At 41.6% G+C, this 25,528-nt stretch overlaps 1 protein-coding gene across 1 annotated transcript in view; it reads left to right on the top strand.

Annotated features, from left to right (window-relative positions):
- F13A1 (coagulation factor XIII A chain) overlaps positions 1 to 25,528 on the top strand; it is a 162,749-nt gene that overhangs the window by 109,010 nt on the left and 28,211 nt on the right. The window contains exons 9-11 of the mRNA XM_077770057.1: positions 9,775 to 9,878; positions 11,242 to 11,330; positions 19,535 to 19,688. Coding sequence (XP_077626183.1) covers positions 9,775 to 9,878; positions 11,242 to 11,330; positions 19,535 to 19,688 — 347 coding nt within the window. The remainder of the gene's footprint in view (positions 1 to 9,774; positions 9,879 to 11,241; positions 11,331 to 19,534; positions 19,689 to 25,528) is intronic.

The following is a 25,528-nucleotide window of genomic DNA, read 5'->3' as shown; positions in this document are numbered from 1 at the left end:
GGTTTAATTAAAGTGGCATTTTCAGTTTAATTTTTGAAAATAATTGTGAACAGGCAAATTTGTACTTATCAGTTTCAGCTCAAAGTGGCAACAATCTAACATTAGTCAGTGATCCAAGTAGAAAGGAATCACAATTTTATTTTGTTTTTCCCCAAGGCATCATGGAAAAACACTAAATCAAGTCAAACTATTCTTGTAATTTTTTTCCTATCTCTCTTCTCTCCATGATGTAAGGTAATATGATTAGCTCTGCCACTAATTAGCTGGGTCACTTCGGGCAAGTTGCTTGATTTCTCTGGGCCTTAATGTCCCCATATGTAAATGTATGAGTTTGGTCTTAATTAGCTCTAGGGTCATTTCTAGCTTCCCCTCCAAAAAAAGTTTTAATAAATTTCACTGTTCTTCCAGCAAGGGCTTTCCTACCATAGTTCTAGAAAGTTCTAACAAGTAGAAGTACCATATGCTTCTACTACGGTAGAGCACAGTTCTATCACTTACACTCTATGAAGACCTGCTCAGCTGCACAGGATCAGCTATGATCCACTGACACACATATAGGTGCTGCTTTGCAAATTGACTTCACATCAGCTCCCAAGGAAGGAAAAAAATCAAACACACACCACAGAAAAATTTTGTAGTTTCTGGCATCAGTGCATGTTGTTCTTTTAAAAACTTCCAACTTCCTTCAGTACTTGTTGGAAAGAGTATAGTTGTTATTGTTTTATTTTTTTCACTCTAAATGCAAAAATCTCTGCTACAATGGGTAGTATTGACTCTATCAATAAAGCTCTTTGGAAGCAAGTTTTAGAGCAGAAATTAAACAGCCTTCACACCTGGAGGCCAGCACAGGGTATAATACTGATCCTGATTCTCACTGCAGTCTCTGCACTGGGCATAGTGGTTTGCACATTGTAGGTGTGTTTTTGAATTTAGATTGATCTATCTTGTCCATTGCTTTAGAAGCCTGGTGTGTTCCAGCTAGTTGGACTTTCCTATTCTTGTATTATACTAAGTTTAATTACTGTTATGTACAAAAAAGAATTATACAAAAAAAATGAATTCCAGATTAAAACATAGAGAAAATTTTCTGAATATAGACCAAACTACTTACAGATGTTTGTAAAACTAATGTGATGCATCCAGGTTACCAATTCTGACCATCTACCAAAGATATTTCTTTTCAAATCAATTGTCTTTTTAACATTACCATCAGCCAAATTGTCTTTGAGGAAATTCCCTGGAATAAGACCATGAACTCTGTCACTAGGGAACTAGAATATGCAGTCTGAATCTACACCAGAGCCTTGAAGAAAGGATGGAAAAAGTTGTTTGCCACCTCCAAAGAATCAAAATAGCTCATGCTTCTGGAGTGCTTTCAGGCCCACTTGAGAGAAAACAAGGAGGGAGTTTGAGAGGTTAAACAAAATTGAAGGTTATTACAAAACCTCTCAGGAAATTAGAATAAAAGAGAAAGTGGGAGCCATAAGTACTAAGATATTTTCCATAATAAGAAAAATATCATGTTTTGGTTAATCATATATTCTGCCTAAGAGAGTCATCATATATATCATTCAATATTTACCAGTTTTTAAATGAGAAACTAATAAAATATAGGGACCCCTGTGTGGCTCAGTTGGTTAGGCGTTGGACTTCAGCTCAGGTCATGATCTCACGGTTTGTGAGTCTGAGCCCCACATCGGGCTCTGTGCTGACAGCTCAGAGCCTGAAGCCTGCTTCTGATTCTGTCTGTCCCTCTTTCTCTATCCCTCCCCAGTTCGTGCTCTGTCTCTCTCTGTCTCTAAAAAATAAATAAACTTTTTTTTACAAGGAGCTAATAAAATATACACCACATAAACTATACTGAATGTATTAATTTCTTTTGATGTTTAATAAAACCTCTAGAAAAACCTTATATAAATAAGAGCTATCAACCTTAGAATATTATGTTCATAAATAGCTTTATAATGCAAAATAGTAATTTTGGTACCTATTGAGACTGTTGGCTGTGTTTTTTTTAAATCCCTTCAATAATTATGGATAAACGTGGCCAGAATTTATTATAGGCATTTTTTATACATTGGAGTTACCCAAAACAAATCTAAAAATCCAATTTTTTCTTCCTTTTCAGATGGGATATCAATTCCTAATTTGCCATGCCAGAGAGAGTAGTAAAGAGGGACAGGGTCTTATGTTCAAAGTGAATCCAGCACAAGGAACCCAGAAAAGTAACAGAGAGCCTTCTGCTAAGAAGTAATGGCAAAAGTAGTTCCTATGGATGGGTGACATCTACTTCCTGAACATTTTAAGAGTTGTTTGTTTTGTTTCTGCTTTGCTTTTGCCAAATTTAATTTTATTCTCTGTCTTAGCCTTTTTCTGGCATCATAATAAAAAAGTAAGACAGATAAAAGAGGGAAGGTATCAGGGCACCTGGATGGCTCAGTCATTTCAGCATCCAGATCTTGATTTCAACTCAGGTCATGAGCTCAGAATTTCCAAGTTCAAGCCAGTCACCGGGCTCTGCTCTGACAGTGAAGCCGGCTTGGGATCCTCTCTCTCCCACTCTCTGTACTGCTCCCATGCTTGTGTACTCTCCCTTGCTCTCACTCTCTCTTCTCTCTCTCTCTCAGAATAAATAAATAACTTTAAGAAAACAAAAGAGGGGTGCCTGGGTGGTTCAATCGGTTAAGCGTCCAACTTAGGCTCAGATCATGATCTTGCAGTTATTGAGTTCAAGACCCACTTCAGACTCTGTGCAGACAGCTCAGAGCCCAGAGCCTGTTTCGAATTCTGTGTCTCCCTCTCTCTGCCCCTCCCCCTCTCGTTCTCTCTCTTTCCCTCTCTCTCTCTCAAAAATAAATATTAAGAAAAGAAAGGAAACTATCAAAAGAAGAGAAAAAGAAATCTATGTAATCATCCTCCAGTATTTAAAAAATCTTTATTAATAAGGCTGCTATAAAATGCTCTTAATAAATATTCAAGAAACCCGTACCTGGAAGCTTATGAAGAGAGTGGAAAGGCTCAGGACTAAGGAAAGACACACTTCCAGGAAACCTTATAAATGGAAACAAACTTCTTAGGTACTATCATACAGTATATGCAATTGAATACATCTGGGCTGGCATTTATCCAGTCCATACTGGTAAAAGCATACTGATAGGAGCATACAGTATTTAGACTGAGTGTCCTTTCTGATTGGTTGTGGCTTTGGCTCCAACTGGTTCATGTCTGTGTCCGAGCATTCATTAGTTATTCTGATTATCACTATCTATATATATATATATACCTCATAGTTTCATTTTGGAAGTTACAGATTATCCCCAAGCCCACCTCCCATTTTCAACCCCTCGATTGGCATCTCTCATGCTATGGCAGACTGTGCTTAAACTGATTTCTCAGTACTCATTGGAGGACTCCATCCCTGCAAAGGACAAGCAAAACAAATAACCTTCATTACTTCTCTTTTTTCTTGGTGATCAGTTGGTTTCTATGGTGGGTGGGAGGTGGTGCCAGCCTGGTCTCCACCTGATTGGACCTCTGACTTTTGACTGAGAAGCCTGGAGAGATTTTAAATGTCCCTTCCTGGTTTTAGCATTCCAACAGCCCCTAACTATGAACATCTGCATTCTGAAGTAGTGTAGTGCTCCCAGCAACCAGCTCCATAAAAGATTATTCCAGCATGCCTCCCTTTCTCTGAATAATTCCTTTTTGTTGTCTTGCTTCATTACCTTTCCTAACTGACAAGTTTTTCTTGGTCCAAGCTTTCATTACCTCTTTGGAATGTTTTGTTAAACAAGCCTCAGAATCCACCAACTNGACAGAGCTGACCCATGTCAGGGTGCACTGTCATTTCTGTCACCCATCTCATTACCTGGATTAAGAGTATATCAAAAGAGCCGGAGAAGTGAGGTTGTGCCTATCTGCTATAAATATACAAACAATTTGCAAGATAGATAAGTACCATTCTTCCACCCCCTGGTATTTTTAAAATAAAAGAATTCAAACATTTGGTTTATACTTGAAGTTGGTCCAACACATCTCCTCGAGGGCTTTCTCTCAATCTTATTTGTGCCTTCCCTTGAGCCATAATAAAGCTGCAGAAACAGGGTTAAAAGCCCATGGCTCTTTCTTTTGTTTTAGGGAAAACTTCCTGGACAGATTATAAATAAGATGACCCTGTGGAGTGTTTAAGCAGTTAGTCAAGTTAAAAGCAGTAAAGGACTGCCTTTATTAAATTATCAACTTCACTGTCTTTGAACATCTAGCACACAGCCCCAAAGCCCATCTTGATCTCAACTGTGTTTTCTGTCCACTTCTCCATCATCCCATGGGCTCTAGCAACTCTAGATATGACCTGAGCCAGTGGTTACAACCAGGGCAGATATTGAACTGTGCTCTATTTTCTTTTAATAGAGAAATAATAGTCCACTATGGGTTTTTTTGGGAGGGGGGTGGGATTAGTGCATGTTTATTATAAAAATTTCAAACATTACAGAAAACAACATACAAAAGTCAGAGTCAAACATAGTCTAACTACTCAGAACATTTCCAGTATCTCCTTAAGCATCCTTTGATATGTCTGTTTGCATATCATATTCTTTTTTTTTTTTTTCTGCATAACAAATTACCGAAAACTTAGCAGCCTCAAAGAACACAAGTTTATTTTCAGTTTTTCTGGGTCAGGAGTTTGGGCATAGGTTAACTGGGTCCTCTGCTCAGGGTCCCAAGTACTGGCAATCAAAGTGTTAAGGGGGCTGTGGTCACATCTGATATTCAGGGCTCTTTTTAAAGACCTTTTAGGTTGTTGTAAAGATTCAGTTCCTTGCAGCTGTAGAACTTATGGAAGCTACCATCTTCTACAGGGCTAGTAGGAGAATATCTCTGCTGCTTCAAGTCTCCACCTGGCTCTGTCCCTGATTAAAGAGCTTACCTGATTAAGTCAGGCCCACCCTGATATCTCCCTTTTAATCAACTCAGAGTCAACTGGTTACTTACCTTAGTTACAAAATCCTCTTTGCTACATAAAGTAACATAATCACAGGTATGATACAGCATCCTATTCTTAGATTTCACCCACATTGAAGGGGAGGAAATTATACAAGAGTAAAGGTCACTTAAAATTCTGCCTTCCACACATATCTACATGCATAATGAACACATACACAGTGTGTGTACAGGGGTATGATTTTTAACACTTAATATGCCATAAGTATCTTTCCTGCCTGATAAATGTATATCTGCATTTTTGTGGCTGCATAATATTCTGTTTTGTGTTTCAAAACAATTATGTATTATTAAGAGTATTTCTGATTTTTCCTTCTTGCATATTATACAAAATGAACATTCAGATGTACTTGTCTTTGCACCTGCGTGATTATTTGCTGTACATAAATTGCAAGGAAAGGGGTTTACTGAATCAAAGGATAAACTAAACCGTTACAACAATCCATCCAAAGGTCCCTCAGCAATGCATGGTGCTATTTTTCCAGTGAGGCTCTGCCTTTGGTGAAGATTCTGTGGATCCTTTGTACCAATTCTTCTGAGTTATTAGCATCCTTGAAAGGAGTTCTGGAAATCACTAGCTGTCAGTGTAGGAAACCTACAAAAAGTAACATAAAGCACTTGTCACTTGTCACCACCATCATTATTCTGCCTCTAAAAAAGTTATTTTCAACTTGATTAAATAACTCTAGATGAAATGGGGGCTTTATTTTAATTTCCACACCACTTCTTTAGAAACCAGCATTGAGAAAACTAGATCACTTTGAAGGTTTGTAATATTCTTTTACCTTTAAAGTGACACTGTGCATTCTGATTGTAGAGTGGGAAGTCAGGTTTCAAATGAAGCCTCTGAGAAAATATAAAACCATGAATCTTATAACTAACAAACAAAAGTTTAATTACACCTGCCTTGGAGATGTCTTACACTTGCTAGGGGTTGTCCTTGCCCTTCACCCAAGCAATGCTTTTCGAGTACTTCTTAAGGGCTAGCTTTAGTGCTGGGAATATGATGGTGAACCAGACAGAGCCCCAGAAGTGAATCACTCACACTACGAATGCATAATGAAATTACAAGATGAAAACAGAAAGACTATGACAGATCTAGATAAAGAAACTTTAAAATAACCTTTCAGGAAGCATATGCATTTCCAAACCTGCAGAGCAAGGAAATGGAATTCAGAAATGTCTGTAAATATTAGCCCCTTTCACAGGGGACCTTGAAATCAAAGACAAGCATGTGTAACCAGAAATACTTAACATCCAGCCCAAAGGGAACCATTGTGGCATGAGTTTTCCCTGGCCATTCTTGAGCAGAGAGAATGGCATGATTTTTAAAAAGCCCATGGCTTCTGAGGTAGCACCCTCCCACTCTGTTCAAGGCTGGTCTGGGAGCACAACCATTGGCTTCCCACCCACTGTCTAAGGACCAACCTCAACCTTAGTTCCTTTTCTGAGATCTGAAACGCAAAACTTGTTTATCTTGTTCAAGGCTAACCTAGCCCAGGATATTTGAATTTAAATAAGGAGATTCTGGTGCCTATTAATCTAGGGTAGTGGTGTAACAGTGGAATCCTAGCAAGAGCCAGGATTGCTAAACACAGATTGCCCACACGGATTGTGTAGGAAGCAGTACTAGGTCCATTTGGGATTTTGCAAATGTTTCATTGCTGTTTCTCTGGATCTCTCTGCCTAATGATGCAACTTTTACTGTTCTGAAGGAAGGCCAGCAGTCGTGTTTAAGCTCACAGTGACCTTTCTTCCATCTTCAGAGCGAAGATGCAGGTTCTCAAGTAGGAACCAACCTCCTGTGCCTGTCCCAATACCTCCACACCTTGACCTTGATCTACATCTACACCTCGTTCCCCCTGTGGATAATGCCTCCCTCCCCACACCCATGCATAGTGTGGCTCTCAACCTCATCCTCCTGGTATTTCAATCTCCTTTTATCCCATCTCCTATTCTCTCTTCCTGCTTCCTGTCCACTGGTCCCTCCTCCATAAGCACAACAATCTCTCCTAATGTGAAAATCACTAAAACAATCCTCCTGTGTTGCATTACCTTCTAGCCACTGCCCTATGTTCACAACCTAGATCACTCTGAGGGGAGAAACCTATGCTCCCTGTGCTCCCTTCCTCTGGCTCTACCCCCACTCTCCTCCACCAGGGGTGCAGTCGCCAGTAACTTGTCCAATCCTGACTGTCACATGTGCATGAAAAAATGTCTCTAGGATTTTACCTCCTTTCTCACGAGCACCTGAGTTCATCACGTCCAAAATTGAACTTGTCACCCACCCAATACACACACACCAACACAAATCGTCTTCTCTTCCTCCTTCATTCAGTCTTGGTAAATGGAGCCAGCATATTCCCTGGAAACACGAAAGTCTTCCCCCGCTCATCCTGCTGCCTCACCACCACAAGCCTGTTGGCGGTACTCGCCCGTGGCTCCTGGCCCTCCCCATGGGGGTGGAGGCCACCTCAGCTCTGTCACCCATCCTGCCTCCCCGCCCACCTTCCACAAAGACAGATTTGCAAATTTAACTTGCCCAAGAATAGAACTCAATCATTTGATTTGGGATAAAAGAATCTCACAGTCTCATCCTCCCCAATGGCATAGCTCATGGTTTAAGAGCATGGGCCCTAGAACTCTACAGCTAACCAGCTGTGTGACCTCAGGTAAGATACTTAACCTCTCTGTGCTTCAGTTTTCTCCCATGCACACTGGAGTTAAGAATAGTAGTACCTTTCTAATAGGGTATGGGAACCTCAGATGTACCAATGTACATAAAAGTTTGACAATAATGCCTGGCACACAGTGAGTGCTACACTATTTGTCAGCTTTATAATTCCCTGCCCAAGCTCACTTCCCACCCCTCCTCCCCCATGCACACAGAGATGTGAGCATGATGCCCTCATGCCACAACAAATAGCATGCAGTCCCCCAGACACACCATGTGGGCTATTTCATGCCTCTACAATTTTGTTCTTTCGTCTCTTGTTGAATTTCTAAACTCCTACATTTTTCAGGACTTAGCTCAAATATCACTCCTGCTGTGAAGCTTTTCTTCACACCCTGAGAGTTGCCCCACTGAGACCCAGTGCACCCCACACCAATTTCCACTGTAGCTAAAACCACTGCTATTAATTATTTTTAAAAGTATGAGACTTAACTATTTTTGAGCACTTATCACATTCTGGGCTCTGTTCTAAGTGCTTTACATGCATTATCTTGTTTAAGCCTCACAGCAAATTGGTTTACTTGTTCGTTACTCCTCCTGGATCATGAGAGTCTATGGACAAGAACCTAGGTGCTGGTCATTGTCACATCCCCAGCACCTAGTCTGGTACATAAAGGCTGCATAGTTAAATTAATAGGTCTGACTTGAGCCAATCAAAGATGAGCCAAATTCAGAGATGGGAACATGTACGAACTCCTGACTTTGAAGGACATTTAGGCAAAGGATAAGTGGTAGTTGGATTTGAAATTCATCAGTGCTATAAATGAAGACTGCAAGAATACCTTACCCTGCTGTTAAATCGTTATTACTATATGAATATTTTCTATAGCATGGACGGGTTAATGTGCTCTCATTTTTTTCTGTACTGTCATATAATTTCAGGTCTTTCCAAGGACATAATAATACAATTCATGATGACATTTTATCCCATGATCTTGCCTTATGGGTCACATGCAAGTTCTGAAAAGTTTTGCATGGCCCTCAGCTCATGGGCTGCCCACCTCTCATAAAGGGATAAGAGATACTTGTTCTGACATCCTTTTCTTCTTTTTGGACACCAAATGGAAATTTGCCACAAATTTGAGACAATTATAGTCAGGAGTTAATGTTATAGTTTCTATGGCAATGGCCTAAGGCCATAAACACAAGAATTTTGTTGCTTGTTACAAAAAATATGCCTTCTATAAATCTTTTTTTTAAATTTTCTTTAATGTTTTATTTATTTCTAGGAGAGAGAGAGAGAGAGAGAGACAGCGTGAGCAGGGGAGGGTCAGAGAGAGAGGGAGTCACAGACTCTGAAACAGGCTCCACGCTCTGAGCTGGCAGTTAGCACAGAGCCCGACGCGGGGCTCAAACCCACCAACCGCGAGATCATGACCTAAGGGAAAGTCGGACACTTAACCGACTAAGCCACCCAGGCGCCCCGCCTTTTATAAATCTAATATGCATAAATGTAAATATAAATCTAAAAGAAATTCAAAGATATATGCATTTCTATTTCAATTAAACTTTCTACCCTTTTAGCACATAGTGCTTTCTGTTTCATTAAAGCAGAGAGTGGCTAAGATCAAAACTGTTTAGGGTGCCTGGATGGCTCTGGCTGTTAAGCATTAGACTCTTGATTTCAGTTTATCATCTCATGGTTCATGGGATCAAATGCTGTCAGCCCAGAGCCTGTTGGGATTCTCTCTCTCTCTCCGTCTCTTTCTGTCCTTCCTCCATGCATTCATGCTCTCTCTCTTTCTCTCTCTCTCTCAAAAATAAACAAACATTAAAAAAAACTGTTTAATGCTCTGAGTAGCTTTGAAACTGATATTAGAAGGAAAGAGCCACGTCCAGATAGCTGGTGCCCTCCCACAGGTACCAATGGGAATGCAACTGCCCAGCAAACTCAAGGCTAGGATATCTCTCAGAGTCTTCAATTTGGTTTAATCCATTCCAGCAATTTCTAGATCACATATTTGCAGGAATTTTGGTCACCTTTTGATTTCTTGGAATGGAATGGGAGGTTTAATCTCACCAGAGTGGTGTTTTCGCAGGAACTACCACTGCTGGAATGAAGCCTGGATGACAAGGTCTGATCTTCCTGTTGGATTTGGAGGTTGGCAAGCTGTGGACAGCACCCCCCAGGAAAACAGTGATGGTAAAACTTATCCTCCTTCAAGGAATTTATTTCCCAATCATCTTTATTTTGCTGTTAGGATTACATTTGATGTATGGGAAACACTCCCATTGGGAACCAACATCAAAAGTGTGTTTCCTGGGCACATGTACAGTATTAGCTGCCTGTCAATCAGGTTTAATTTCATTTCAATGACCAGCTTTCCCCTGATTATCCTATAACTGGTAAAAAAAAAAAAAAAGTATAAAACTTAACATATATAATTCATCTACCCTTGCTTTGAGAAGCAGTTTTGAAGACAAGAGAAAAAATATATCTGTGTAAGCACTTTTACTAGGCTCTAAAATATACCTCAGCCCTCTGTGATACACACTGATAAGATAAAAGGCAATAGAGAAAATAAGGAACCCAAAAATAGTTACAGATCATCCTTTAAATTGTTGTTTTCCCAGAACCTGATTTCTTTTTATGTTGTTTGATTTCTTCTAAAACATAGTATGTATTTGTCATCTAACTTATAGACTTTGCTAAGCAATGAGAGGCAGCCATGACCTCCCCCAGATTTTTATAAAATCACATCATAAGCCTCCATTTCTCTTTAACATGATGATAAACATCAGTGGCCTGGGGACATTATGTTTGCTTCCTCAGGTGTTGATATGAGATATTGATGTGTGTATATATACACATATATCCATAAACATTCATTACTTGTTCATAAGAGACTCTTATGCTTTATTTATGCTGGATTTTGAGAATATTCAACACTTTCTGGTGTTCTGGATTATATATCATGAGGAAATGTCAGAGATGACTAATAGAAGTTAATTTCTTATTAACTAGAGATACCTGGTTAAAATGTAAGGAACTTTATAAAAGTATATGCCTAGTGACTTCCTGAATGCATGTTGGACATTGATCAACGTGTGTGGTTTATGTCCAAATTCCCCTATTTAACACTTGACATATTTCCATAATGTCCAAAACCAAAAACCAAAAATCAAAACAAATAACAACACAACCACTGGGGACACATTACCATTTCCAACATTCCAGACTCCAGCTCATTGTAAAAGGATCAATCTTATGTGGGCAAACAGGTCAGTATGAACACACTTGAGTACATGTTTATAGGTAGAAGAACAGCCACAGAAATACTGATGCTCTCTATGCTTCTCATGGCTTCAAATTTTGGTTTGTAGAGGCATTTCCAGCAAAGCCATCTTGATTACATATGCTGGTCGTTCGCCCTCTCTGGCCATGGGAAGCATTTGGGCTAACTCAGCAATGAAGTTAGGAACATTTGCCTCTACAGAGCCCATATCTATGTTTGGACAGAACTGAAGATGACAAACTCATACTTCTCTTCCTCTGTGTGATGCAGGGATGTATCGATGTGGCCCAGCCTCTGTTCAAGCCATTAAGCATGGTCATATTTGCTTCCAGTTTGATGCACCCTTTGTTTTTGCAGAGGTAAGTGGAAAGCTGGAGAAAAGTGCTTTCTTTCCCAACCTGTTAACACTTGACAAATAAGACACCAGGTTGTTACTTCTAAATTTCTCAGGTACGTGGTGTGTGTTTCATGTCTACAAAGTTGACTAGACATCATTCCAACCTCCAGGCCCTTAAATCTAAATGCAGTTCTTACTTAACATTTTTATTTCCTTGATGTTCTGAGATTTTCTCCTTGAAAAGCAATTGCATTACTAACCTTGCTTAGTATTTTGTGCCCATGAAATAGGTATCAATGGCTCCTGAGAAATTAAGTGACTAAGTGAATCCCTCAACTAAAGATTGGTAGAGACAGTCCATGAATGAAAATTCCAGAGTGTACTGCTTCACTCCCAGACTAACCTAGCCATTCATGTAAAAACAAAATCCAAATGCACCCCAGACATGGTCTTAGTCTGGGAACTGCAGCCCATTTCTTGCCACTCCAAGCCATCCTCTATCCTCTGGGAGGGAAAGTTGAGCTGCTGGAATAAGGAGAGGAGGGAAAGACAGCCAGGAGGCAGCACACTTAATGGGTTGATGGGGACACTTTGGCAAAAGGTGTGAAATTCTGGGACATGTGGACAGGGATAGAAACAGATGAGGTGGTTGGTGATTACTCCAAATAGATCTCTAAACTTAAAATTAAATATAAGAGGTGTTAGTAAAGGAGAAGGTTAGGAGGCTGCTGAAGACAGGGGGGTAGAGAGCAGAGAAATACATGAGAGGCTGATAGGCAGGATTTGCCCAGAGTATAGTTTCACCCATAAACTCAGTGGAGTAATTGTATACTGATTTCTTACTATGTAATCACTTTGCCTACCACTTGAGGCTCTTAGTCACCCTTTAAAATTAATATTATGGGAGTGCCTAGGTGACTAAGTTGGTTAACCATCCAATTTTTCATCTCCGCTCAGGTCATGATCTCCTGGTTTGTGAGTTCAAGCCCCACGTCGGGCTCTGTACTGACAGTGCAGAGTCTGTTTGGGATTCTCTCTCTCCCTCTCTCTCTGTCCCTCCCCCCATCGCTCTCTCTGAAAATAAGTAAATAAACATTTAAGTAAAATAAAGTAAGTTATGATTCTTCCCATTTTACAGAAAATAAAATTGAGGCAGAGTGGTTAAGTAACCGTCCTACATTCATTGAAGTAATAAAAAGTAATGCTAAGATCTAAAGCCAGGCAGGTACTCGAGCTCACGCCAGTAACCACCACACTCTACTACTACTCTGGAATGAATAAATACCTGTTATAAGTATGTGACAGGAACTGTCCTGTGGGGAATTCAGAAGCCTCTGCCCTTAAGAAACTAGATTCTTGATGGGAGGTGATAGTACGTAAGGCACATCAAAAGTTAAATAACAGTAATACAAGAGACTCTGTGGAACTAATTATCAGATGAGCAATGTAGATGATAAATGACCTGCATTTAATACATACAGATGTGTTAATTGAGAAATATGGGTAGGAACTAAGTAGGACAGTAAAGGCCATAAAACACAGTCCAAGGAGGGAGAGTGACATGAGGGCAGACAATAATGACACTTATGTAATGGCCACAGTGGATGAGTAGAGCATTTTGGGAACACACAGAGGCCAAGGGGGTAAGAAAGATGCCAGAGAAAGGAAAGAATTTTAGGTAGAGGGGACAAATTGAGCATCAGGATGATGTGTATGGGAAATTACAAGCTGTGTAGGCTCATGAAAAATGATGCATCAGGGGTGTCAAAGATGAAGGCGGAAGGAACTGGATGTGGGGACTTTATGTCCTGAAAAATGGTCAATGCCTCCTGTAAAGGAGTCACCACAGGCAAGAAAGGTAAGCCTGGTGGAGCCTGGACTTGAAGGTGGTGCCCCAGAGGGCAGGGCAGGGGTGAGGGGGAGTCAGTTGGGAGGCTGTGCTTTCTCCATTCCCACCAGAGAGGGCAGGGGCCTAAACCTCACAAATGGCAACAGCAAAGTGGGGAAGGCTGAGGCACCATCCGGAAATGTTTAGAAAGTAAAGTAAGTGTGGATATTTAGACAGCAAGATCAGGCATTTGAAATACACAAAGGGAACAGTATTTCTTCCACAGAAACTACCATTGCAGTTACTAGAAGACTGGGGGAAACAGGCAGACCGTATTTAGGATTTCATCCCCTGGATTTCACTTTGGGATTTGAAGATTTCTCCCAACCTCCCCAGCCACCAACTGATAGTTTACTATGCTGGGAGAACCTCTTAATGGGAAATCATTCTAAAATTCACAAAGCCTTGTTTTCATATTTTTATTATTATGCTTTATTACTGCAAAGAAGGAGACCTCTCTCCAAGAGCGCATCGCCTAATAGCTGTTAATGCAAACGCTTTTTGCTATTATTAAATATAGATCGGGGTGTTATGCGTGTCACCGGGATTCGCAGATTATAATTACTCAGCTCTCAGCCACTGCAGACTTGTCTGACAGAGCATACAATTTGTTGCTTTGGCACAGGCTGAGCCCCAGGGCTGAGCCATTTATAAGAGACACTCAAACTGTTGAAAGTGTGTGAGGAATCTTTTCTCAAGAGTACCCAAAGTAGGACCGCATGGGAGCCATTGTATTTAACTTTAATGAGAGTGTCCGTGACTCAGGTTCATTCTGCACCCTCCCTTCCCTTTTCCATCCGCTGGCTGCGGAAGCCTGACTGTAGACACCGCAGGCAGTCAGCAGAGTGTGCCTTTTCTTGCCTCTCGCTTCGCTGACTTTCTTGGTCATTCCTTACTCACTTCCGGGCTGGATTAAACATCATGTTCATTGACGTGTTTTGATCTTCTCAGTGCCGTGGTCTCCTTGAGTGAAAGCAGAATCCAAAATAAGAAGTGAAGGGGAGCAGAGGATACAGGCTTCCACTTATAGAACAAGCCAGGAGGATGAAAGGCACAGCACAGGGAATGTAGTCAATGATGTTGTAATAGTGTTGTGTAGCGACAGATGGGAGCTACGCTTGTGGTGAGCACAGCATAGCGTAGAGAGAAGTTGAATCACTGTGTTGTACACCTGAAAATTATGTAACACCATGTGTCAACTAGACTCAAATAAAAAAAATAAAATTAAAAAAAGAGGTGTGTGCATGGGAAGCATCCAACCTCTGCCCCTTTCCCTCTCCTCCTCTATTGTAGAGATTTATTCTTCATGTGTCTAGATTTTTCCCAGGGTTTGATGACCATTTATCTGCCCTCCTCCCTTATGCTCTGAGAAGGCCTCCATTCTAGAAGCCTGTCTGTCTCTTCTCTCCCCAACTCCTGGTGGCCTATGGCTTCTAAAGGGAGAACACAGAGCAGTCCTAAGGTCCGGAGTCACCTCCTGAGTTTCTATGTTCACTGAGCTCTTGGGAGTTGCTGCTTCACTTCTATCTTAGCTTCTTCTTGCTGGCTTTGTCTTCCCCTTCACACCATCCCATCCTAAACTTGCACACACATGCACATTCATGCACACGCACCCTCCTCCTTCCCTCTCTGGAATTGAGCTGATGTTTGCAGCAATGATGACTGGTTCCCCCAGGCCAGGGTAACTGCTCCATTGCTCAGAAGCTACGTAGCACCTTCTCTTGCTCCAGGTCAGTAGTTCTCAACTCAAGGTTATTTCTCTACCACTTGTTAGCCCATTCTTAGGGCTCCTATTCAGATCTAAAATAATTCCTCCATTTATACAAATAGCATATATGATTTGGGGATCAGATTGGCTTCTCTTTTCAATCTTCCTCATGCATTTTGCCAGAAATACCTTCTAAATACACCATGCATCTAGTCAGGTCTGTGATCCCCATTGTTACCCTTTGAGCTCTGTACAACACTGAGCTCTATGAACTTGATCCCTAGCCCACCTCCTTCTCCTCTCTTACCCCTCTCCTGTGTATTCTCCCATAAACCAGCCAGAATTGTCCTTTAAAAATGTAAATAAAACACCTTCTAATGGATTTCTTCCACCCTTACATTAAAACTGCACATAAGTCTTTACGAGATTCTGTGTGATCTGGCCACTGGCTTTCCTTCCACCCCTATCCCTTGCTCATTTCCTTCCAGCTATATTGACCTTGCTCTTCTGGCAACATGCAAACATACTCTTGTTCCTGAATCTTTATATATATCATTCATTTTGCTAGGAAAGCCCTCCCCAGCCTTTACCACACTTTGCATGCCTAACCCTTTGCTGCATCCAGGTCTTTGCACAGGCCTTTTCAAAAAGGCCTTATTCCCCTCCCCCCACCTGAAAATCTCACTTCCTGCCCTATTGCTTTAATCCTTCTACAGTGTCTCAGTATTATTCTTTTTCTCCCTTCTAGAATATAAGCTCCATGAATGTATCCTCATCACTGAAATCAAGTTCTAGCACATTGTAGTCATGAATAAACACTTATTGAATGAATGTATGAATGAAGGATGGATGGATGGATGGATGGATGGATGGATGGATGGGTCAGTGAATCAAGCAAGCAAGCTAACAAAAGCTGATGCAGAGTATACTGATCTACCTTTCAGCCCTGCAAGAATGGCAATTTTAAGCCCAAGCTCTCAGATATTGAGTAACTTGCCCAAAGTCACACAGTGTAGGTCCAATATTCTTTCCAGCATCATTTGCACTTATAGCAGTCTACCACAGACATGCAATTGGCCTTGGGTGGGGGGCCTATCACTGGTACTTTTTTTTTAAGTTTACTTATTTATTTTGAGAGAGAGAGAGAGAGCATGAGAAGTGGAGGAGCAGAGAGAGGAAAAAGAAAATTCCAAGCAGGTTCTGCACTGTCAGTGTGGAGTTCCACTTGGGATTTGAACACACAAACTGTGAGATCATGACCTGAGCCAAAACCAAAAGCTGGACACTCAACTAACTGAGCCACCCAGGTGCCTCCAGGTTATCACCAGTACTCTTTTAAGACCTCAGTAACTCATACACAGCCGAAATGGAAAACCATTGCACTGGTGGCTGAAACCAAAAGAAAGCTTGCTAATGTCGATTGGAAACAATATGTTCTGTCCACACTCCCCCAACATACATATGCAATAGCCATTTCATATGTGGGTTTCTCCTCTCCTCTCTCCACAAAGGACAGTGCTGCTGGGCTGGCCTGAGATTTTAGCCCGCATAAATTTCTTAAGCTCTATACTCAAGGGCAAACAATGATTTAGCCACTTTCATATTTAGCCTTGTCTCCCTGGAAAACTGTAAGGGCTGTTATTAAGAGGATATTTATCAACATTGTTGCTATAATTTGCAAGTGAAGGAGAAAGCTGTTTGGGCATGTATGGCCTCCTCCAAAGGAAAAGCCAAAATTCTCAGGAAGCTCATTTAGTTTCTTTACTCCCCCGCCCCCATGACAAATACCCCTTAGGTGACTGCTCTATTATTTCCTAGTCCTGATTTCATATTTTGGCTTTTCATGTTCTATGGCTGATGCCATGAAGCCATGGTTATTTTGCTGAAGAACAAGGCCACCATTTATCTCCCCTCAGATATCTGAGGCCCATGCATGTAACCACCTGAACCCCAGGCATGAAATCATCACACCACCTCATGGTGGCACTCATGGTCTGGCAGGAGCATGTGGGAGAGGCAATGCATGGTGAAGGTCAGGGAACAGGCTGTGGGCCAACCCAGGATTTTCATTCTCTAGCAGCAACCAACTATGTGACTACACGCACTTTGCTAACCCTTCTTGACCCACTTAGCACCCTCATCTGTAAAATAGGGATAATAATGTATATTATTATCAGGTGGCTGTGGTTGTGAGGTTTAAATCAAATAATTTGTAAGTGTCCCTGAAACCTTGTGGTTATTCAATAGATGATGGCTACTTGTTTTCTCCTTAGTAGAGGTCATATTTCAAGTAAATTCAGAACATTTTGTGAGAAAGCAGTGACGTTGTTCTTTTTAAACTCAATTTGGAAAGTTAGGGTTCTATCATCAAGTTCCACATTACCTAATAAAAAACTACATTTTTACTCAGTTTTAAAGTTTACAAGCCATGCTCACATAGATCCTATCTCACTAAAACGTTCCTATGAAATTGGCAGAACAAGTATTATTATTTTCATTTTATAGAAACAGGAAATTAAGTTTAGAGAGGAGGACTTTCTAAAAGTACGCATTCAAGATCAGAACCCAAGATTCTTGCAGCTGATCCAGTGTGTCTCTCAAATACCCTCAGAGATCTGTGGCAATGGCCAATCCCTCTTTCTGTCACAATCTTCCTCTCTCCATTCTGTTTTGTTTTTTTAACTTTTTGCTTTATTCTCTTTAGCTTTCTTGGGGTATGATTAATGTAAAATATTGCACACATTTCATATATACATCTTGATGAATTCGGACTTACCCATACACATGTGACACCTCCCCACAATGAAAGAACTATACATGGCCATTGCCTCCTAAAATTTCCGCGTGTTTGGGTGGTAAGAACACTTAACATGAGATCCTTTAGTTTGCTAACTCCTACACATCCTCTAGCTTTCAACTTGGCTGTTGTTTCCTAACCATGCTCACACTGCCCTATCCCACTGCCCCAGGTGCTCCCATGGTATCTTAGACATTCCCCCACAAGGTACTTCTTGTACCATATTGCTGGGGTTCTCAAGTCTGAGTGTCCAAGACAATTATTTCAGATCTTCTTTTAAAAATAATAGATTTAGGAACACCAGGTGGCTCAGTCAGTTACGATTCTGGCTCTTGATTTCGGTTCAGGTGATGATTGCAGGGCCGTGGGAGCATGGGGCCTGCTTAGGATGCTCTCTCTTGCTCTCTTTCTCTCAAATAAAATTTAAAAATTAAATATAAAAAAGTAATAGATTTAAGATCCCACCCAAGACCTCCTTGATTGGGCATCTATTTTTTGAAAAGTTCCCCAGCTGATTCTAATGCACAGGATCTCCCTTATTAGAAAGTAAATCCTATAAGGGCAGTCAGTGACCAAATGTAGTTTGTCCATTTTAAGACTATAGCACTATAGTACTTTGGCAGTATTATTTATTTATTAATTTATGATATTATTATTATTATTTATTGAGTGTTTGATCCATGTCAGGCCCTATGATAAGTAATTTATAGACGTCTTTTCAGTTAATTCTGCCAACCACCCTGAGGAAGTTGCTGTTATTGCTCTATTTGAAAGAGTAGGAAGCTGCAGCTTAGAAAACATTTCATGAACACATCAAAGACTGTTTTCAGCAGGTGCCCCTGATAATGCACCATAGTTTGTGTTTCCTACCCACTCCCATGCTAATAAATGGGATCCCAAGAAAGTGTTTGTAAAGAATATAAAAAGAGGCTCTCTGAGAATCAGCCTTCAGGCACAGCTTTAGACATTGTCTCTGAAAAGTAGAGTGATAAGGCAGAATGTCAGAGAGCTTAGGGGTCAGCCAGCATGGCCCCAAGATGTTATTTCCAAATACCACAAATAACATGGTTTACTTGCTGAACCCAGAAAGTTGCCTGAATTTTTCCTGATAGCCTAATATCATTTTTCAACTAGAATGCTATTGGCAGCAAGTAACATTAAAATAAATGTTGACTTAAACAAGAGGAATTTAACGTAAGTTTTTCTCCTGTAAGTAATCCTAAATTAGGTGGTCCCAAGGTTGGCTCAGACATTTAACAGCACTGTTAAACCCTCATGTGCTTCCTATCTTTCTTCTTGGCCATCTTTGTTTTGTTGCCAATGTTTCACTGTCCCAGAGTGGCTACAGAAGCTCCAAGCGTCACTCACTTCATGTGAAAACATGCAAAAGCCGGAAGGGAAAGGCAAACTCTCTCCCTTATAATGGAGGAGAATCCTTCCCAGAAGCCACCCAAACAGACTTCCTCTTCTTCCTGGCAGTAGGTCACACAGTCACTGCTGGCTTAAAAGCAGTCAGGGAAACCAAGTAACAGGCGTGGTGCTTTTGGCTCTTTATGAAGAGGTGGGATTCACTAGCAAGAAAAAGGGGAGAAAGAAATCATTGATGCTTGAACAATCAATAGTCCATGTACTCTTAATTTATGACACCTCGTGGCTAATGGAAGCTAGGCTGCCCTTGGTAACAATTTTAAAATGAGTCCAGCCCTGTGAAGTCAATGTTGTTGAAGAAAGGAACATGTCAACTGTAGGGATCCCAGATGACTACATCCCTGAGAAAGATTTTGGTGACAAGGACATTGGATGATGGCTAACACTGTCCTCTCCTGTTTTTAGGTCAACAGTGATCTCATTTACATTACCGTCAAGAAAGATGGCACTCACGTGGTTGAAAACGTTGATACCACCCACATTGGGAAATTAATTGTGACCAAAGAAGTTGGAGGAGATGGCATAAAGGATATTACTGATACCTACAAATTCCAGGAAGGTAACTTATTGCCACTGAATGAAGATTTCTTTGCCCAAGCTTGTTTGGTACTTCCCCACTGTCACTATGAAACGTGTCCCAGAAAATGAACTATAAACTCTCATGAGGTAAACACACCACACCCACAATTTTCCCATGTAGTTCTCTTTTTTTGTTTGCTTTGAGTAGAATTCCCTTTCACATGACCTGTAAAAATGATTTGGTTTAAAGTCATGTCTATTTTCACACAATATAGAATGTGTTCTTGTTCACAAAAACACAAAAGAATCTTAAGTTTCAATAATAGAAAACATTGTCTAACTAATGTCATTTTAGTTCAATAAGAGAAATTCAAACAACCATCCACATTTGTTTGGTACTTTACAAACTATTTTCACGTACATTGTTCCACTGAATTATCTCAGAAGTCCCTTGAGAAAGATAATACAATATTAATAGGACAGTGCGATCTCACTAATTCAGGCCAATTAGGTTGAAGGGCCGTTTCAGTTATAAAATAATGTTAATGTTAATAACAGTTATTGTGTAGATGGTTTCAAATGGAGCTGTTGAGTTCAAGTCCATTTCAATCAGTACCAGGTGCCTACTCTATGTCTGGAATTGGGTTTGGTGCCAGGGATCCCTGTGGTGAGTAGGACCCAGTTTCTGTTCTTGGAAAAGTGATAGGATCATCATGCAGAAGGGACTTGGGGAACAAAGAAGGAGGACACTCTGTCTAACCAAGATATTCAGGAAAATCAGACTAGGATAAGAGAAGTCACAGACCACAGTTAAAGAAATCTAGACAGGGACTTACAGGCAGTGGGAACATGAATGACCAAAAGCGTGGAGGTGTGAAGTAGTCAGTGTGTTTAGGGTCCTGAAGACATTACTAAGCCATCAGCTCAGAGTGTCTAGTGTCTGGAGACAAAGCTACCCAAGGTCAGTAGTAGACAGGAGGTAGAGGAGCTTGGGTGCCTTGATGGAGAATGTGGAGTATATTTTACAAATGATTCACCAGCAGAGGTTCTTAGGAGTGGCATTTATTTTAGTGAATGGATAGAAATGACAAGTAATTAGCATACACCTAAATATTCATCAGTATTCCTGAAGTGCTAAGAAGTGCAGAATTTGTTTTAAATATTTTAGACAGTCTCTCTGCTCTTATTTAAAAAAGCAATTTGCACTATAAAGAGAAAGCTTGCTGAATTGGGAACTCTCCTCCATTGTATTAGAAATTCAGGATTTTTGTCATCTGAACTAGTGAGTTTTTGCTGCGTTTCTGAAATGGTTCATTCTTCTCTTCTATTGGCTATCATCTGTTGCACAACATAGATACAAAGGTGTTTTTTTTTCTTTTTTTCTGAAATGAGAGTTTTTTAATGTTTATTTATTTTGGGGAGAGAGAAAGAGACAGAGCATGAGTGGGGGAGGGGCAAAGAGAAGGAGATACAGAATCTGAAGCAGGCTCCAGGCTCTGAGCTGCCAGCACAGAGACCAAAGCGGGGCTCGAACTCACGACCCGTGAGGTCATGACCTGAGCTGAAGTTGGACGCTTAACTGACTGAACCACCCAGGTGCCCCAAGAAATGACAGTTTTTTAAAACCATAAGTACAATAAAACCAAACAAGCAAGTAATGCCCTCTTGTTATATAGTTACAGACAAAAAGTTGGGAAAGAAAAAATAAAAGTCCATAGAAGAAAAGAAAAAGACTAGCTGCAATGTTCATGTATTTGTTCACTCATTCATTCGACAACTTGCTATTAACCACCCACCACATTCCCAGCACTGTGTAGGGACGAGGTGCACACTCCTGCCTTCCTGTCTAGCTGGAGAGATGAGCAGAAGTGAGCCCTCACCGAATTGCGTGGCAGGTCCCTGGAACAGGGGTGGACAGATGCTGCAGGGCACAGAGAGGGGAACTTCCAAGCCAGACTCGGGATCCTGGAGGACATTAGTGATGGGCTCACTGAGACAGAAGGATAAACTGGAATCGGCCAGGTGAAGCATGAGGAAAGAGTACTCCAGGAAAAGGCAGCCCAAAGGGACTGTGGATAAACTCCTGGTCTGGAAGAAGTCCTGAGCAGACAGTGTTGAGAGCAAGAGGTGACCCTGCAGGGAGCCGTCCAGACAACCAGCTGTCTCATCTAAACCACAGCAGAGAGCCATTTTCATTAGCTGTTATCTAGGGAGGTGGCAGTAAAAGCCGAATCAGGGTCAGATGTCAAAAAACAGAAGGATTAGATGTCAAAAAAGGGAAAGACCGTCCCCCCTTTGAAAGAAAACAGTCCACAGGAGAAGAGTCAGGGTCTTGACCAGGGATGGACACAAGATGAAAAGAAATAAAATGCCCCAACTCTGAATGAGAAAGACCTCTGAGGGTCAGGCTGCCAGAGTTTGGCACAAGAAGGCAAGGCTCAGGGTGGTGGAGATGGGGTCTGGTCCAAGCAGAAGAATCCCAAAATCTGCAGAGATAGTTGTAAGAGACTCCCCATCCTGCTTCTGGGCTGGAGTTTGATCCCAGGGGGTAAATTAGCCTCTTACTCAAGAATGGCAGATCCATTTTAAATTCTGACTTTAGGAATGACCAAGTGGAATGCTATTTACAGAAGGATGCAGAGCCAGCGCCTGGATCTGGTGGGAAAGGCTGAGTGATTATGACGTTGCCACGGGCCCTTAGGCAAGGCTGCTGGCATCCATGGTCATGCATTTGTCACTCTGATTCTCATTATCGAATTTCTCATGTAATTTCTCTCTCCATAAATGCTGAATGTGGCCACTAAATTGTGGAGATGAATAAAAACATAGATAAGAAATTATTACCAGATTTAGGAATTAACTATTTTAATTAACTAAATTGTGGAAAGATCATTTTTCACTTGGATGAACTAAAGCTTAAGATTAATTTTATACCTCTTTTCAAATATATAAGATTAGGAAACTATAAAATTTTGAAAACCAGAATTCTTAAAACTTCTGCGACAATCTGTCTTCTTTTATGATGGTGTCTGGATCCCATTTCCTCTTTATTCCATCAATTATTCCTTCTGTAACTCGTATTATCATCTCTCCTCTGTTAGCTCCTTCCCATTCCTATTTAAGCAGGATCAGGTGTCACCTATGTTAAAAAAAAATTATGAAACTCTTTTTCAGTAATATATCCCCCACTGAACATGCCCTGTTCTTTCTTCCTCTTGGCCTCCACAGCCAGTCATCTTGAAAGCGCTGCCCGACCTTGGCACCCCAGTGGGTGCCTTCATTTTTCTTTTCTTGCCTACCATACCTCAGTTCTGCTACCGGCAGCAGAACCTTGAAGTTCCTCTTCTCAAGTCTGCCAAGACCCCTGATTGCGACACGGAATAAATGTTTGCAGATCCCCATTTGCCTGAGCCTCCCATGCCTCTTGATGCCACTGCTCAGCCCTGAATCTTGAAATTCTTTTTCTCTGTTCCACTTCTGGTTCCATCCCAACCTACCTGACTCTTTCTTCTATCCCCTTCTGCAACTCTAAACTCCTCNTTCCTCTTCTCAAGTCTGCCAAGACCCCTGATTGCGACACGGAATAAATGTTTGCAGATCCCCATTTGCCTGAGCCTCCCATGCCTCTTGATGCCACTGCTCAGCCCTGAATCTTGAAATTCTTTTTCTCTGTTCCACTTCTGGTTCCATCCCAACCTACCTGACTCTTCTATCCCCTTCTGCAACTCTAAACTCCTTTTTTTTTCCCTATCTCTGAAGGTTACTTAGTCTAGGCTCAACCCTTGGGCTTCATTCCTATCCACTTTACATTCTTTCTCCATGGTTGGTGTTAACATTCGCTTATCTACCAATCGCCTCCTAGTCGGATTCGTTGGCCCAACTTCTGTGGTCAGCTCTACATTCACTTAAGTCTCCCTTAGAAACCTGAAACTGACCCTTCCCGAATGCCACCTTTTCTCACCCTCTCCCTTGCCTAGATCTGTTTCCCCCACTCCCGACCCCAGTGAAAAGAAGCACAGTCCCCCCCACATTTAGCAATGTAGTCAAGCAGCAAACCCTCTAAATGTCCCCTTTGAAATAGTTCAAATTCATCTCCTCTCCTATCTCTATACCATGGCCACTCTCTGAGAATTTAATGGTATCAGCCCTTAGCATAGTGCCTGATACAGAATAAGCGTCCAGTAAAAGTCAGTTTCCACTCCTGTCAGTAATTCTACCATTACCACAATAGTACTACTATTATCTCAGGCTTTGAGTATTTTTCTCCTGGTTACCTGCTGTAACTTCCTTATTCCACCTTATCCCCACATCCCCTTTCCTTCTGTCTAATGCATGCATTGCTGCCAAAGTGACATATTTAAAATATAAATTTGAGTCTGTTACCACACAGCTTAAAAGCCCTTTCTCTCCTCTGTTGCCTGAGGGCATTCCAATCAGAGCTTGCCAAGCCTCTGCTAGTTGCCTTTTGGGCGCCCTCACTGCACCTCCCAACCATATCCACAGGCTTCCCAAGCAGCAGCCAGGAGAGCTATTGACATTCATCCACGGAGCTGGGCTGCCACTGTCTTCATGCCCTTGCTTTTACTGTGGAGAGAAAAACCCTTCCAAGAAGCCTTCCTTGCCCCAGGGAGGTATTGAGTCTCTCCCCCATGTTATTGCCCCACATGCAAAGATCTGCCCCAGCGTCTGTGATGGATACCTGTACAGTAATCCCTCTGCACTTGTCCCCAAGACCCATGAGGGAAGGGCTGTACTCCTCATCAGAACCTAGCATAGTGCCTGGACGTTATAGTGGCTCAACTCGCACCAAATCACCAAATGAACGGTAAGGCAAGTGACACTTTCACAGGCGAACTTAGATGCATATCCCATGTCCCAAACTGGTCTCTTTAGTATCTATTATAAAGATGAAAGTTTTATCTCTGGTTTAAAGCAATGTGCCTCCCCAAACCTTGATCCTTCAGAGTCCCTGTACCAGACTGGATCATAGGTCCTAGGGACTTGGTGATGGGTTCTAGTGGGGAAAGTAATGTCATGCAGCGTCAAGTACTGGGAAAAGGACAGAAAACCAGGCAATGTGTCAGCGAGATATGAGAGGGCTGGGTTTGGGGACACATTACATGGGGTAAGGGAAGAGAGGGCTCTCTGAGAAGGTGACATCTGAGCTAACACCTGAAAAAGTGAGAAGCTTCCACAGACATAAAAGGGTGCTTTCATTACATCTGAGCTAATGGAAAGATGCTTTTGACCTTGCTCCTAGAGGCCACAGAGGAATCTCAGAAAACATAATCTGGCCTTAGATCATTCTCCCACGGCACTGAATTTATGGCCCTGAATTATGTAAGATGTCAGAGCATAATGCACAACCACAGAGAGACAGGGATTCTTCAGAGCTCTGGGGAGACCCTGATGTCCCTGCCTCGTACGTGGGCCTGCACTTCCTGCTCACAGGGCAGGCTGATCCCTAGAGGCTCTTCTGTCCATAACCCCATAGAAAGTCTCTCCTGGCTCACCACAAGCCTTCCACAGTCCCTTCTCCTCATCGGGGCCAGCTTGGTGGCCTCTCCCCACCACTCCCTCAGGGTGGCACTCTCTGACCAGGCCCCTGCTGCTGGGGTTCCCCTCCTGTATTTTGCCTAAATGCACATTTGGTGGCCATCCAAAGCCTTAATTGGTAATGCTTTCCCAAGGCACTGTCGGCCAGGTGCTCTCTGCTAAAACAGTTCACTGAACTTTCCTTGTCATAACCCACCTTCCCTTTATTATTATCTCCCTCCTATTGATCTGTAAGCAAATGCGCTAGCCAATGCTTGTCCTAGACCAGCTGTCTCTGGCACATTCTTGCAATCTTGACAAGGAGAGAAATTGGTAACACACACA

Source organism: Crocuta crocuta, unplaced genomic scaffold (assembly GCF_008692635.1).
Source record: "Crocuta crocuta isolate KB4526 unplaced genomic scaffold, BGI_CrCroc_1.0 scaffold24, whole genome shotgun sequence".
Classification (NCBI taxonomy): Eukaryota; Metazoa; Chordata; class Mammalia; order Carnivora; family Hyaenidae; genus Crocuta; species Crocuta crocuta.
The sequence above is the reverse complement of the archived record's forward strand: the minus strand, read 5'-3'. Positions and strand labels throughout refer to the sequence as shown.